The 15,655-nt window shown below is 45.3% G+C and overlaps 2 protein-coding genes across 3 annotated transcripts in view; one reads left to right on the top strand and one right to left on the bottom strand.

Annotated features, from left to right (window-relative positions):
- Positions 1-3,936: 3,936 nt before the first annotated feature.
- Positions 3,937-8,130, bottom strand: LOC123942143 (serine/arginine repetitive matrix protein 1-like). Its single transcript, XM_046006060.1, has 4 exons — positions 7,870-8,130; positions 7,128-7,416; positions 5,818-7,046; positions 3,937-4,400 (listed from the first exon to the last, which is right to left on the bottom strand). The coding sequence occupies exons 1-4, from the start codon at positions 8,128-8,130 to the stop codon at positions 4,389-4,391; spliced, it is 1,791 nt and encodes a 596-aa protein (XP_045862016.1). The 3' UTR covers positions 3,937-4,388.
- The window catches only part of UTRN (utrophin), a 505,495-nt gene continuing 496,677 nt past the window's right edge, over positions 6,838-15,655 (top strand). The window contains exons 1-2 of one of the 2 annotated variants that reach the window (XM_046006019.1): positions 6,838-6,975; positions 13,853-14,020. In XM_046006019.1, the coding sequence (XP_045861975.1) occupies positions 13,942-14,020 (79 nt within the window). In that variant the 5' untranslated portion in view covers positions 6,838-6,975; positions 13,853-13,941. Of the gene's footprint in view, positions 6,976-7,483; positions 7,622-13,852; positions 14,021-15,655 lie in introns of those variants that run through there. The other variant, XM_046006018.1, reaches the window with a different exon arrangement.

Genomic DNA, 15,655 nt, shown 5'->3' with positions numbered 1-15,655 from the left:
CCCTCCAGGCATGCGTAACATAGGATGGTGAAACTATGTGGCAGTATGTCTTAAAACCAGGGTATGAACTGCAAAGAAATTGGTATCCACTTGAAAACAGAGTGTTTTCTAGATATAAAGAATAGAGGGCCACTTGGTTAATTTCATCACTTGATTAGGCTCAGGTTTAAGTCATGCTGGGCATCTCACCACAATACAGAAGGGCCACTACCCAGAGAGAGGAGTCCAGGGAAGGGGGGCTATGGAGATAGTCTGGGCTGTAAAGCCGGTCCCTTTCAAATCAGCCAACTGGATAATGGAATGTTTGGCCTCCAGAGGGGCATCAGGAGCATTGACCTCCCCTAATCAAGCCTTCCTCTCTGCAGAGTTGTACTATAACAGGAGGAGCTCAACTGAGGTTGGATTCTCAATGCTAGAGGGCTGTATCTATTTGTAAGTGGACATGAGGGTACATCCGGGAGCCTGAAGCCTGGTCCTGGACAGAAGTTGGTTGGCTAAGGGTTAGGACTCTTGTCAAACAGATTATGATTTAGGACATGTTTCAGCTCCAATATGGGGCACAATCTAGGCAGTTGAAGTATATGCAAATGGCTTGGAAATCTCAAGGTGATCTCAAGGTGATCCCTACCTTATCAGGTTAAGGCAGTGGATGAATTTGGGTTAGCATGTCTAGTATTGTCTCTAGGGAATTAAGGGTGGTTGGGGTGGGGCAGGAAATGTTACTTCTGAAACTGAGCAGCACACATACAAATCCTATGTTCTTTCTTATCCTCAAGCCTTCATCTGGGCCTCCTCTTTTCCTGGTTACTTTTTACCTTAGATTGGGCTTGGGCAGTTGCAAGTGACAGAATTCCAACACAAGCTAACACTCATTAAAAAGGGGGGTGAAAAAGAGGGAACTGCCCCTGTGTCTGGAAACCAGGGACCCCTGCATCCTTGAAACTTTCTCTGTATTTTTTTTTAGCTCCTTGTTCGATGGTTTCATTTTCTTCTTTTGCAGGTATAGAACTCCAGCTAGTAGCAGGGGCAGGAAAGGGGCCTGGAGGGACTGTTGGATGGTCTCAATTTTATGTTACTCCAGTGTACTGATTCCAAAGAGGAAAAAGAGAATTTTACCTTCCAGTGTTATTCTGGAAATTCATCTGGAAGGACACATGTGGGTGTAGGATAGATCTCTCTTTGTCCCTCTTGAATCAATTACTATGCATTGGGTTGAGGCCTGTGGTTGACTGTTCTTGAGTCATGAGCCTACCCCAAGGCTAGGTGGAGAGGAGATTGACAGCCCCACAAAATCTGATTGGAGCAGGGGAGGAGCAATTATCCAAAGGAAGGGGTAATGTTCCTTTGCAAAGAAGGGAAAGATGCTGGGCAGAGGCAGGACAACAGATGTCCTTTAGGATTCCTATTCATCTGTTAAGGCTTGACTCAGGTGTCACTTCTTGATACCCCCGTCTCTGTCCTTCTCCTATTGGGTTACACGTCCCTCTTCTAGGTCATGTTACATCTTGGCTGTACTGATGTACCCATAAGAACTTTTAATTGTCTAGTTATATGTTGGTCTCTTTCACTAGATAGTAGCTTTTGGAAGACAACCACTGTGGCTTATTTCCATTGGCACACCCAGCCCTTCAGCAGACATGAGAGTTCCAGAAATGTCTTCAATAAAACAATAAATGAAGATGATCACAAAATGGCAGCAAATCATCTTGAGTTTAAAAAAAAAGGAGGAAGGAACATAATAGTAAAACAAACAAACAAACAAACAAAAACCCCAGGTACAGGGGCACCTGGGTGGCTCAGTGGGTTAAAGCCTCTGCCTTTGGCTCAGGTCATGATTCCAGGGTCCTGGGATCGAGCCCCGCATCGGGCTCTCTGCTCCGCAGGGAGCCTGCTTCCTCCTCTCTCTCTGCCTGCCTCTCTGCCTGGATGTGATTTCTCTTTGTCAAATAAATAAAATATTTAAAAAAAAAACCCCAGGTACTGTGATAAATGCTTCATATCAAGTAACTCACTGATTCTCAAAAACATTTGAAAAAGGTATTCTTTCTATTTCTTAGACAGGAAGCTAAAGGTTAAGCAAGTTCCACAAGCTCATACAGCTAATAACTGTCAATTTAATAACTAGCACTCAGGCAACTTAAATCCAGCCTTATTCGCTTTCAGCAACTCTGTCTTCTGCCTCCTCCTCCTGTTCCTTCTGCAAGTTAACAATGAACTTAACATAACCTAGGGATGCTCTCTTTACTTCTTAGTGATTTGGACATTTTCCCCCAATAGATTTTTATTTTATCTCAATGTACTCCCTAGCTTGTTTTGCATCTTTGTCATTTGTTTCTTTACCCACACAGTTAGAGGGTTGAAGGAAAAACTGTAACATCCCTTCCAGTACCGACATCACAGAATTGTACAAAGTACATGAAACCAACTAAGGGTAACAAGTCTGACAACCACAACACAGGACACTTCTTTTAGTCAAAGGCTTTTGGTCTCGGGGCAGCACACTGTGAAGAGGTGGGTCTGGGGGTGCCCTTGTGCTCTCTCCTGGCCTCTTCCTTCTCTTTTTGGGATTCCTTTATTCTTTTTGTTCTATTAGTTGCTCTTTTCTCCTCAACCTCTTAGTCTTTCTAATTTGTCCATAGCGTCTTTGGACCCTGCATTTCAACTCTCCTACCTTCAACAGTCCTTTCCTCCCTGCCCTCCCGCCAGCAGACTTCTGCAGAGCATTTGGTGAGAACCAGCCGGGCTCTTACCGTAGGGCAGGTTGACTTGCCCAGAATGCTCCCGAGGTGTTAATGACACTTGGCAACCCAAGGGTCAGCCTCAACTGAACAAAACACTTGAATTCAAAGACATAAGGCTAATTGTGAGCATTTTGAAATTATGATCGATCCAGTAGTCAATGTTTTTCTTGTAGGGCAATTTCTTGCCTCCTCCAATCAACCAAAGTGGCCTATTTGAGGCCAGCTCCTTAGGGAAGAGTGGCTCTAAGATTCCCCAACCATCCTGATCTAACTTCAAGAATTGTTTGGTAAACTGCAGCTTCCTGGGCCTCACCAGACCTAGCAAACCAGGATTTCTGGGAATTAGCAGACAATCTGAATTTAAAATATTTTCCTTAGTGATTCTTAAGTTCACTAAATTGTGAGAAACTCTGCCTGCATTCTAATTATTCTCTAAAAGTTTCATGCAGTATTATCATTAGCTTCGTTAATTTTATAAGAGTTTTATTTTATGTATACCTATTTTCAACTTGCACAATGAATGCTAGATATTTGACTGAAGAATTCAGCAACAATATTTAGCAAATATTCTTTTTTTAAAAAAAGATTTTATTTATTTATTTGACAGACAGAGATCACAAGTAGGCAGAGAAGCAGGCAGAGAGAGAGGAAGAAGCAGGCTCCCCGCTGAGCAGAAAGCCGGATGCGGGGCTCCATCCCAGGACTCTGGGATCACGACCCAAGCTGAAGGCAGAGGCTTTAACCCACTGAGCCACCCAGGCATCCCTAGCAAATATTCTGGTCCCTATTCTATGTAAGCCATTTTCTTGACTTGGAAAAGATAAGAAAAGATGAATCCCCTAAAACTTTGTCCTTCTCTTGAATGCTTCCACGTGGGGCATTATTCATAGTCAACACCAAGCGTAAAGCTAAAGGAGTTCCTTGTTTTTTTAGACATTATGTATTCCCCTATGTTTCTGTTGTTTAAAGAGAAACTACATTTATATACTCTAGCTGTACATACTATATTCATTATATACGAAGTTTAGTAAAAAAGTTTTCTGTACCACTGTTACATTAGAACGCAGGTCCTTACATATGAACAATATCTAGGTAGAATCATGTCTCTTATATATACACACATATGCATATATTTCTTTTTTTAATAAAGATTTTATTTGACAGAGAGAGAGAGAGAGCATGCACATGAGCAGGGGCAGAGGGAGAGGGAAAAGCAGGCTCCCTGCTGAGCAAGGAGCCCGATGCGGGACTTGATCTCAGGAACCTGCAATCATGACCTGAGCAGAAGGCAGATGCTTAACCGATGGAGCCTCCGGCGGTGTCCCATATTTCTATATCTGAATATATATGCTATCATAATTATTTTCTCCAGTATCGAGGGCTTTGTCCCAGAGACATCAGTTCAGTTTTCTTGATTGATTACTCCTTGGTGACTGTAGGACAATTCAGAATCTAAGTTAATGATAGACCCTGGGCCATCTTCCTATCACTTTCTCTAAATGCTCTACATTGCTCTTTGGGGTGGGGAGATAAAACCCACTGAGTCCATTACAAGCCAATGTCCCTGGTGCATGGACCCCAGCTGGGATGTTGGTTGCAGGTGTTTCCACTTTTCACACAACTTGATTCTCAGGCTGGGAAGGCAGATCACACTGTCTGCTGTACGGGAACAAAGACGTCTGTGGTTAAAATCTTCCACTAACTGTGTTTTCTTCACTTGCAAAAGAAACAGGGAGTAGGACCAGCTTGGGACCTCCTGGTCATCCCAACAACAGGAAGTTCTTTGTTTGGTCTCTGCCCATGGTCTACAGAGAATATCAGTCTGCTTGTGGGGAGAAGGGCTAGAAACAGGGCACACCTTCCACGTAGTGCACCAGTAGTCATTGAAGCCGAGGGTGTGGGTGGAGTCACTCCTGCACAGATGGTGATTGTATTCTTATGACTCTTTCCTTATGGCCTTTGGGAAGGCTTAACTAAACATCCCCTCAGAGTTAGAAAATTCTAGGTCCCTTAGCAACTGTGTTTTTCAAGAACTTTTGAGTTAAATAAAGCAACAGTTGTCCAGCACTTTGTGATTTACAAAGTGCTCTTCACTTATATATCTTTTCAAGCAAGGAAATCCTTAAATGCTTCAATGTGGTTTTATTTTAAAGGAGGAATCTCACTTTCCATCAACTCAACCAAGAGGATACAGTGTCTGATGAACAGCTTTAAGGGTCTGTGGGATTACCAGTTAAACTTCAGTCTCCCCTGAGTAGCACTTAATCGGTCCTTTTTTTTTTTAATGACACTTATCACTGATCTTGTCTATCCTTGCCTGTTTACAGGCCTTATCTAACTTGCTAGATTTGACATTCTTTAAGGCAAGATCTCCATCAGATTTTTCTTTGCATCATTCTCAGGGCGGATGGAACTGACAGGCCATAAATTGGCATTTGCTAAATGAATGAGCCAATGAAAGTGAACGAATAAATTATGTCCATTTCAAGTTAATCATCTGGATGTATTATGGGGTTACATGAAGACAATTCCTCAAAGGGAATTTTCTTTCAGGACCTCCGACCCCAACCCCTCTTAACAACATTTAGGGACTGGGGAAACGTTTACTTTGTAACTAATAAAAAATTAGTGAATTCTTTCCGGAAAAAAAAAAGCATTTAAATCCCCTAGTGGTTTATCTTTGCTAAATCGTAAATTAACTTTCAGATATTAAGCCAGCAATAAGCCACAGCTGCTCGCTTATCAATCATCTTTTCTCTTTTTCAAGAACGAGGAACTTAGGTTGCTGTCCCCCCACCCCCAGGTGTGATGATCTGGTGAGAGAATCAGAGGAACGCGTGAGGAATGAAATGTTATTCTCCATGTTTGTATGTGTGTATATCGGAAAAATAGAAAAATAAGGTCTTCATATGCACTGTTTGTAGGCATGATCAAATATAAAACGAAATGTCAAGTTTTTAACACTAAAAGCGACACTAGGAAAGCTAAAATAAATGCACCGTTGGAACTAGGACCTATAAACCAGCAACGTCAGCAGTCGGAGGTAGGGTGAGTGGAGGGGGCGATGGAGATTTACCTCGAAGAGAGCAAAATCACTCGAACTACGCGGGTTGCCTGGGGTGGGGGCGTGACTCCCATTTTCGTGCAAACTGAATAAACGCCTGGTGTTCGTGCGAGGGGCCCATTCTCGCTCCCCGCGCGCCGCACGCACCGGGAGCCGCGCAGGGCGCGCAGCCCCAGGCCAGCCGAGCGCCCGGCGGGCCGCTGCGGGAGGGGAGGGCGCGCAGGGCGGGCGCTGATTGACGGGGCGCGCGGTCAGGTGACCCGGGGCGCCACGTTCCAGGAGCCCAGCCCGCAGTGGCCGCCTGGGCCGGGGCCGAACCGGGGCCGAGAGGGGCCGCTCTCCCGGAACAAAGTTGCCGGACCTGCGGCGGCGGGGCCGAGGCCGAGAGCCGAGCGGGAGCGGGAGCGCCGGGGGCGGCGCCGGCCGGGGAAGCGGTCCCGCTCGGCCGCCTCCTCCTGGGGAGAGCGAGCCTCGGGGTGCCCGGGCGCCAGTCCGTTTCCCCGAGGGGCGGCAGGGCGCCCCCGCTCGCTCCCGCGCCCCCTCCCTCTTGGGCCTCCTGCTCCGCTCTCCAACAAAGAGGCAGGCCTGCGGCGGCGGACCGGGGTGGGGGGGCCGGGGTGCGGCGGCGGAGGAGGAGCAGCTGGAGCGAGCGGCTCGCGCACAAAGTTGTGGAGTCGCCTTTCCTCGGAGGAGGGGAGCGGGCAGCCGCAGCCGGCCGCGGGCTTTCTCCCGCCGAGGCCGAGGAGGAGCCTCTGGCTCCCGAAGCCGATTGGGGCACCACGGCGAGTGGTACCTCCTTTCTTTTGGGTCACTCCTGCAGACGGAAAACTCTCTAGTGTTTGGCAAACTTGGTTGCCTGCGCGCCGGTTCCAGGTTTGCACTTGGACTGTTTTGTTTTTGTTTTTTGGCGGAACTACCGGAGCAGGAAGATTGCACAAGTCGGGGGCGTTGTTTCAATCGGGTGTCAAAAAAATTTTTTTTTTTCTTTCGGGTTTGTCTGGTTCTTCGCATTTCCTTAAAAAAAAAAAAACAACAACACGTCGCCCCACAGAACTCACGCTCGCACACTCCCCCGCGATCACTGCGACCCAAACTGCCGGAGGAGCCCTCGGCCCGTGGGGGCGCGGCGGAGGCTGGCAGGCGGCGCGGGCCCGCGGGTCCAGGAAGCAGGTAAGCCCGTACGAGGTCTCCGCTTCGGGCGGTGGGATGTGACCGCAGCCAGCGGGGCGGTGGAGCGTGGGCTGCGGGGAGGATGGACTTTCTGCGGCTCCCACCCTGCGTCCTGGTCTCCTTCTCAAGTCTGAGTCTAAGATGTCACCAACTTTCGTGTGCACTTTCCTCGGAACCCGAGTTCAGCTCCGCTCGGCGGGGGAAAGGGTGCCAGAAACGCGGAGAGAGCTCGGAGGTCCTCGCAGTCTGTCTGGGAGCGAAGGCCCCCAACTCGTCAGACGCGGGCGGTGTCGCCGCCGGGCTCCCCCAGCCCTCTTCCCCCTCTGCGTGAGAGGGTCGCGTGCTTCGCGCTGCGATCTCCATGAGAGGCCGGTTTCCTAGGATGGCCTGTGACACACACCCCGGCCCCGGGAGGGCGGGGCCCGAGGTGTCCGCCAGGAGCTGGTGGGAAGAGGGTGGCGGTGTGGTGGACCAGCAGAGGAGCGTCTCGCAGGCGCCCGCCTGGCAGGAAACGTGTTAGCCCTCCGCGCCGCTGCTGCTTCTGAGGGTGGGGCTCCCGGGAGGGGACAGGGGCGGCCAGTCGGTGCTTAGTCCCCACGGCAGCCTCTTCTACTTTCCGGACTCTTGGCATCTCTTGCTACATCAGGTAAGATAATGGAGTGGGAAAGGTCTTTGGCCCTGGGTCCTAGGCCCTGGTTGCCCAAGGCCACTTACACAGCCAACAAAGCACGAATTCTATCTAGGCTGTGCAACTTTTAGAAGGCGCGCTGTTACGGGAGAATTTTTTTTTTCTTTTTCCGCCCAAGCACCCGATTCCAAAGCCTTCCAGGGTTTCAAGGGAAGGAAAAAACGTGCCCGACCTCCAAGAGCCCGGGGACCCGCTGTTTGTTTTACATTGAACTGGAGAGCCCCAGGTCGAACTTGGGGCGATCGGCTTCGCTTTCTGGGCTGTCCCGGGGCAAGTCTCCTCTTTCCCAGCCTCCACGTCACCTGGGTCACCGGGGCCTCGCGGGTCAGTTCCTCCTGCCGCGTTTGGGAGGGCCAGTGCACCGGTTGCTGCGGCTGGAACGCACCGACTTTGCGGAAGCTTTGATTCTCCCGGTCCCGCCTGGGGCCGGGTCTTGCGGCCTCTAGGACCCGCGGCAGCAGCCGCATCCACTCATTTGTAACTTGCACTGGCCTCAGGAAGTGCGGTTGGCGCCTCCCGGCTGTTGCTGGTGGGCGTGGGGGCAGCGGCCTGCGGGGAGTGCTGCGGGTCAGGCGAGGGCTGGAAGAATGGGAAGCTCGTGGGTGCTTCAGCTTCCCGAGTACCGGGCGGCCAGGGCCATGGTTTACGCACAGTCATTCCCCGCCCCCTCTACCCGAGTTTATGGGACCAATGGGACAGCTCTTTAACTCTCCTTTGGGTGTTTACCTAAAATTTATTGCCGCTGTAAACAGTATTAATCACCGTAGTACTAACCTTCCCTTGGAGCGTTTCCGAGAGTGAATGGCAGTTCTTGGCACTGGCAGGTTTCTTGTACTGTTTCAAGCAGAGCGGCAAATTCTTGGCCCCTTCCCTTCCCTTCCTATCTTCAGCATTCCTGGGTTTTGGCTTCTAGTTTAAATGCATGGGTAGTTTCAGCCCAAGGACCTATATGGCATTTCCATCATAGTCACAAGTTGTGGAAGGAACTTGTATTCTTACATTGTATAATTTTCAAATTGTTTTTAAAATTGAAACATTAACTTTACCTTTAAGGCCACCCCCCCTACCCTTTCACCCCCAAGTTTATTTCCACACCCGGATGGCTTGTGTTCCATATGACAGCCAGACAGACACGCTCTGAAGAAACAGTTGCTGAATGCAGAGTTAAGTGTATTGGTTTCATCGAGGGATCTGGCTAAACTTTGCAAAGCATAATTCCGAGGGAACAGAGATCTGGAACAGTGGTAACAATAAATGACAATTTATTGTATAGGGCTTAAAGCTTCTAAGGCTATAATATCCCATTCATCTGTTCTCAGTTTCTCACCCAGCTTTATGTGGAAGATGGTCTCTTACACTCTATAGATGTGCCCTGGGAAGGTCCACCCCAAGGCACATTGTCGGTGAAGAAACTTTGATTCTGTCTCCTGACAACCAATTATAAGTAGCTGCAGCACGGAGAGGTTTAGCAGGAAGTATCTTTCTGTGTGCTACTTAGCCTGGGGTCCCCTACTCGTTCCTGGCAACAGGTGACAGTCAGTGGCTCTCACTGCTCAAATGGCCTTCTTTGATTCGCTCTCCATCCCATTCTTTTCTTGTCCTCTGACCCTCTTTCTGCTGTATCTTTGTAGCGTATAACGGCTTTTGATGATCAGGAAGAGAAAATTTGAGAAATTATCTTAGAGTGGTAAAATAAAAAAATATAAATATTCATGTGTAAATGAAGTCTAGTGTAAACAGTTTACTTTTCTTTTTTATAGCGTGGGGAAGGTCTTTGGCAAGTGTTGAAGTGAAGACCGTTAGCTAAGACTAGTTATGAAGGAGAGTGTCAGATTTTCTCTTTTTATTTTATTTTATTTATTTATTTGACAGAGAGGTCACAAGTAGGCAGAGAGGCAGGCAGAGAGAGAGAGGAGGAAGCAGGCTCCTCACTGAGCAGAGAGCCTGATGTGGGGCTCGATCCCAGGACCCTGAGATCATGACCTGAGCCGAAGGCAGAGGCTTAAACCACTGAGCCACCCAGGCGCCCCCAGATTTTCTCTTAAAGGGAATAGTTAGTTGCTTTCCAGTAAAGAGAATTTTTGTTGGACCAACCTCATTTTCCATAATGAAATTTTATATGCGTTCTTCTGAACAAAGCTTTAAGTTCTTGAATAAATTAAAATGCACTTAAGAATTCAGCAAATCTTTTACAGGTGTACCCCCCAAAAGGAACTTGGTCATATAATAATCCTTAAAGTCTTAACAATAGTAGAGCAATATAAAAAAATGAGAAAGAGGGGCACCTGGGTGGTTCAGTGGGTTAAGCCTCTGCCTTCGGTTCAGGTCATGATCTCAGGGTCCTGGGATCGATCCCCACCTCGGGCTCTCTGCTTAGCAGAGAGCCTGCTTCCATCTCTCTCTCTCTCTCTCTGCCTGCCTCTCTGCCTACTTGTGATCTCTGTCAAATAAATAAATAAAATCTTTTAAAAAATGAGAAAGATTGGGGCGCCTGGGTGGCTCAGTGGGTTGAAGCCTCTGCCTTCGGCTCGAGTCATGATCCCAGGGTCCTGGGATCGAGCCCCGCATCGGGCTCTCTGCTCCGCGGGGAGCTTGCTTTCTCCTCTCTCTCTGCCTGCCTCTCTGCCTAGTTGTGATTTCTCTCTGTCAAACAAATAAAATATTAAAAAAAAATGAGAAAGATTTTATACTCAAACTTTGGCAGATTGATGATTTAATCCACATGGTCCAGTCTCTAAGAGAGGAAAATTGTTTCTAAATCTTTGATAGTCTACCAGTTTTCTTCTGCCTCAAACTGTTAAGTACTTAAAGCATTTTTTCTAAGACAATTTTGACTTCTTTGTTATTAGAACACACCCTTTTTCCAACTGGTCAGGAAAAAATATATAATAATTTTTTTTACATATATTTATATTATAAAATAATATGGTATTTCTTTGAATGTTACAGATAATTAAACGTATAAAATACTAAGTATTACATAAGTATGCCAAATGAAGCATATTATTAAATAATAAAACCACATGGTGTGTCCTTGAATTAAATAATTGAGTTGCCTAATCCTAGCTAGCAGTAAACTCTTGTTCTGATATATGTTGTAATATATAAATTAATAGCCACTATTTGCAGGTTAATATTTGGATGTGTTGACAGTTACATTCCCAACTAAATGATTAATTTATTTAATTGGCATTTGGGGTCCACTTAAGGGGCTGTTAGGATACAGCCAAGTTGTTGAACTTAAGACTGAATTCTGACTGTGTTTGGGCTGTAGGGGCAATATATTCCAGGTACTATTAGGGCAATGCAGAGCTCTCATTATTGACCTTTTTTTTTTTTTTTTTTTTAATATTTGACAGAGAGAGAGATCACAAGTAGAGAGGCAGGCAGAGAGAGAGAGAGAGGGAAGCAGGCTCGCTGCTGAGCAGAGAGCCCGATGCGGGACTTGATCCTAGGACCCTGAGATCATGACCTGAGCCGAAGGCAGCGGCTTAACCCACTGAGCCACCCAGTCGCCCACTCATTATTGACATTCTTTTTTTTTTTAACATTTATTTGACAGAGACAGATCACAAGTAGATAGAGAGGCAGGCAGAGAGAGAGAGAGAGGGAAGCAGGCTCCCTTCTGAGCAGAGAGCCCTATGTGGGACTTGATCTCAGGCCCCCGAGATCATGACCTGAGCCGAAGGCAGCGGCTTAACCCACTGAGCCACCCAGGCGCCCCATTATTGACATTCTTAAAGAAAAGTTGGTTGTGCCGAGTATAATCCTCAATTCTTTAAATTCTACAGATGATTCTAATTACTAAAGATTAAAATTATTTTATTGCTGGGGCACCTGGGTGACTCAGTCCATTAAGCATCGACTCTTGGTTTCTGCTCAGGTCATGATCTCGGGGTTGTGAGATTGAGCCCACCTGGGGCCCCATGTCAGGCTCTCGAGCTCAGTGCTGAGTCTGCTTGAGATTCCTTCCTCGTCCCTCCCATTCCCCTTCTCCTCTTTCTGCTCTGGTGCTCTCTCTCTCTCAAATAAATAAAATAAAATCTTTAAAATTATTTTATTGAGTGACAGCTATCCTCAGCAGAATTCACATGATATACCTTCTAGATTAAAATCTGTGCCAGTGGGTGTAATGTGTAACTATCCAGATTTTTATTGAATCCACACCATTTTTGAGATCAGACCTATATATCCAACTGTCTTCTTTGTTATCTGCCCTTATATAACTCAGAGGCACCTAAAACTCAGCAAGTCCAAACCACATTCATGATTCCTTCCACCAGTGGCTTATCTGCCAGTGTTCTCCAGCTCAGTGAATGACTCACCCTCCACACAGCTGCCCAAACCAAAACTGGGCAGTCATTTTGCACCTTAGTATTCTGTGCAACTCATATCTAGTCAGTCCCTGAATGCTACTGACCTTCTGTATTTGATATTTAAATATCCCACATATCTACCCATGTCTTTCCATGTACCCTTGTTTAGACCACAGTCATTTCCTGCCTGTAATATTATACTAGAAAGGAGAGTGAACACCCATATGCTTTCTCCCCACTTACCGTTTTCCAGCATTTACTTTCTCTTTCTCCCTCTATGTATGCATATAGGTAAAGAGATACCTATACATAGACAGGCATATGCTGTCCTATTTGAACTGAAGTTGAAGTCATTATCACACTTCATAGGTAAATATTTTGTCAGGTGTCCCCTATAATCAAAGATACTTGCAAAGATACTTGCATAATGACAAAACCATGAACCGATACTAAGGAACTTTAATATTGATAGAAAAATATTGTCTGATTATATAGCTTTGGTTCACATTTTTCATATTATCCCCCAAACATTTATTTTTATTTATTTACTTTAAAGATTTTATTTATTTATTTGACAGAGAGAGATCACAAGTAGACAGAGAGGCAGGCAGAGAGAGAGAGAGAGGGAAGCAGGCTCGCTGCTGAGCAGAGAGCCCGGTGCGGGACTCGATCCCAGGACCCTGAGATCATGACCTGAGCCGAAGGCAGCGGCTTAACCCACTGAGCCACCCAGGCGCCCCAGACATTTATTTTTTAAAGTCTAAATTCAGTCAAGGATTATATTTGGTTGTCATGTTTCTTTAGTCTTCTTTAACCCACAAAGTTTCCCCTCCCTCAGGTGTTTTTTTCACGATGTTGATAATTATAAGCAGTCCAGATTGTTTATTTTAAAGACCATCCTGTCTAGATTTGTCTGTTCATCATCAGCTTCATGAGGATACTACATAGACAATGTGGTAATTTCCTGTTGTATCACATGATGCCCCATTATTGGTCATATGATGTTTGATCACTTGGTTAAAGTTAGGAAAGATTTTCCCCAAAATTCTGTTATGGAAAATTTTCAGATATACAGAGGAATTGAAATAAATATTTTTTCAACACCCATGTGCCCATGGCCTAGGTTCTTGTATGAACAATTGCTATATTCTGCTGTTGTCTTCATGGCTTCCTACTCATCATTCTGGTCCCCCTACAAACCAGAGTGATCTTTTCAGAAGGCAGGTCTGATCATGTTACTGCTTAAAACCATCTTTTAGATCCCCCTTCCTCTTCATAGAAAGATCAAGAGCTTTGACCTCGTCTCCAATGCCCTGTCGCCAGCCCTGTCTACCCACTTCACTTAGTTTTGGCAGATTTCTCTCTTGGGTGTTTTCTCTCCAAAGATACAGGCTCAACCTCTTGAATCCTCCATGATTCTTCCTGACATGGAAGGCTCTTATTTTTCTCCTCCCACCTCTTTTTTTTTTTTTTTTTTTGCTAATTAAATTTTTCTCATCACTGCAGGCTTGGCTCAAGAGTCACTTCTTCAAGAAAACCTTCTCTAATTGCCCCGGGCAGGTCTGAATCCTCTGCTGTATGCTCATATGACTCTGTGCTTCTCATGTGTACATTTGTGACATATCAGTATTATAATGAAATAATTCATTATATAATTAACAGCTCAATGTCTAGAAACTTCATCATAGCAGAGTCTGGGTCTCCTTTTTAGTCATATCCCCATTTCCCAGATCAGTGCCTTATAAATAGAAAATGCTGAATAAATAGTTGCTGAATGAATGATTAGTACGAATAACTATATGATTATTTATATTAAATAAAAATGTATGTATACATTTTTTTCCCAAGTCAGTACATTCCCTTTTCTTTTTAGGGATTGATGTCAACCTGGACTATTATAGAAAACTGGAAGTCTTAAGAGGATTTACTACCATCTTTGGATTACACTGAAACTCAGCAAAGATGGCCAAGTATGGAGAACACGAGGCCAGGCCTGATGATGGGCAGAATGAGTTCAGTGACATCATTAAGTCCAGATCTGGTAGGTAACGGAAGCTTAAGAAAATGACGGGTTATTATGTATAAACCACTTAAAAGACATATGTTTTTTGGCTTGTTCTTGTGAGACAAACTTCTTTTGAGAAACAGTTCTGACAAATGACTATAACATTGTAAAAGATAATGAGCTGTCTCTGAGTATTGTCTTAATTGCCAATCCATTTTGGTCTTATTATATGTTGATGGGCACTGCTTGGTGAAACCCCTACCTGTGGTTGAATACTTTTCCTTGATGAGACCACCCCTTTCCACACAGACACACAGCTGAGCTGTTTTTTCTTGTTGGTCTGTTTTATGAAGTTGAAGGGATTACGTGCTTAAAATATGAAGTAGCCATTTCTGGCAAGGTGGGTCTTCTAGGGTTGTGCTTCCTTTACTGTATATCCTCACCCCTGTCTGCTCATGGTGGTCAGGGTTGGGTCAACAGGTGCCCACCCTTGCTTTCCTTTTGGGACCTTTTTAGGAGTATTCTGAAGGTACAGTTTTCGCGTGGGTCCCCTAGGGCAGATTGATGCTTTTCATATGAACATTTCAGTTGGGGATCTAAGGATACCACTCCCTCCCTCAATCTTTTATATAACTGAGTGCTTTTTGACTCTGGCTGTACAAATGAATCAACTGGGGAGTTTTAAAAAAATGCAGATGCGCTGGCTTCAGTCCAGACCTGTTGAATAATTTCTGTATTTTTTTTAAAAGCTTCAAAGAACGATTCTGAGACAGGCTCTAAGGGGAGAGATTTTTGGGCAGGCAGGGCCTTTCTGAACTTTGGAAATTACACAGAACTCCACCCTGGGTGTGAACACTATACTTAAGTAACTTTGAGAGTTACTTTGAGGTATAAAATTATATCCAGTGTCACTTTAAAAACAGAAAAGGAAGCTAAACCCTGTTTTTGCTGTGTGAACTATCTTTATATTATGTTAGGATCCTGTTTCTTAATTATTTGAAATTGCAAAAATATGTACTGAAAATAAGCTGTAAATTAACAGAGATACCTATGTAAGCACACCTTTCCCTTTGTGATACTGGTATCAGTTGACGGGTAAAGATGTTGGTTATTACAGTCTTGGCTCTAAATATGCAGCTCCTGTTGTGTAACTTTAAGGCTCTTTTGGGGGGTACAGCTTAATATCCTGTGGTAAAGTTCGCTCTCAGGGTGTTTTATTCCTCTAAATTTCTTTCTTTCTTTTTTTTAAAGATTTTGTTTATTTATTTTACAGAGAGAGATCACAAGTAGGCAGAGAGGCAGGCAGAGAGAGAGAGGAGAAAGCAGGCTCCCTGCTGAGCAGAGAGCCCGATGTGGGGCTCGATCCCAGGACCCTGGGACCATGACCCGAGCCGAAGGCAGAGGCTTTAACCCACTGAGCCACCCAGGTGCCCCTCCTCTAAATTTCTTTTTGTTTAGGTGTTTTAGTAGTATATGAGACTGACGCACTACCTACCGCGCTAATGAGGCACCTACTAAGTGTTTTAGTAGTGTAAAGGACAAGGTAGATATAAGGGATTATTAATATCTTCTTAAGAGTACAGAATATATCTGGAAATATGTAAATGTAACCAAGAAGAAAATAAAAGACACCACTCAACATATCCATGCTTGTCATGTTCTATAAATTGT

Source organism: Meles meles, chromosome 5 (genome assembly GCF_922984935.1).
Source record: "Meles meles chromosome 5, mMelMel3.1 paternal haplotype, whole genome shotgun sequence".
Taxonomy (NCBI): Eukaryota; Metazoa; Chordata; class Mammalia; order Carnivora; family Mustelidae; genus Meles; species Meles meles.
This window is presented reverse-complemented; position numbering and strand designations above follow the sequence as displayed.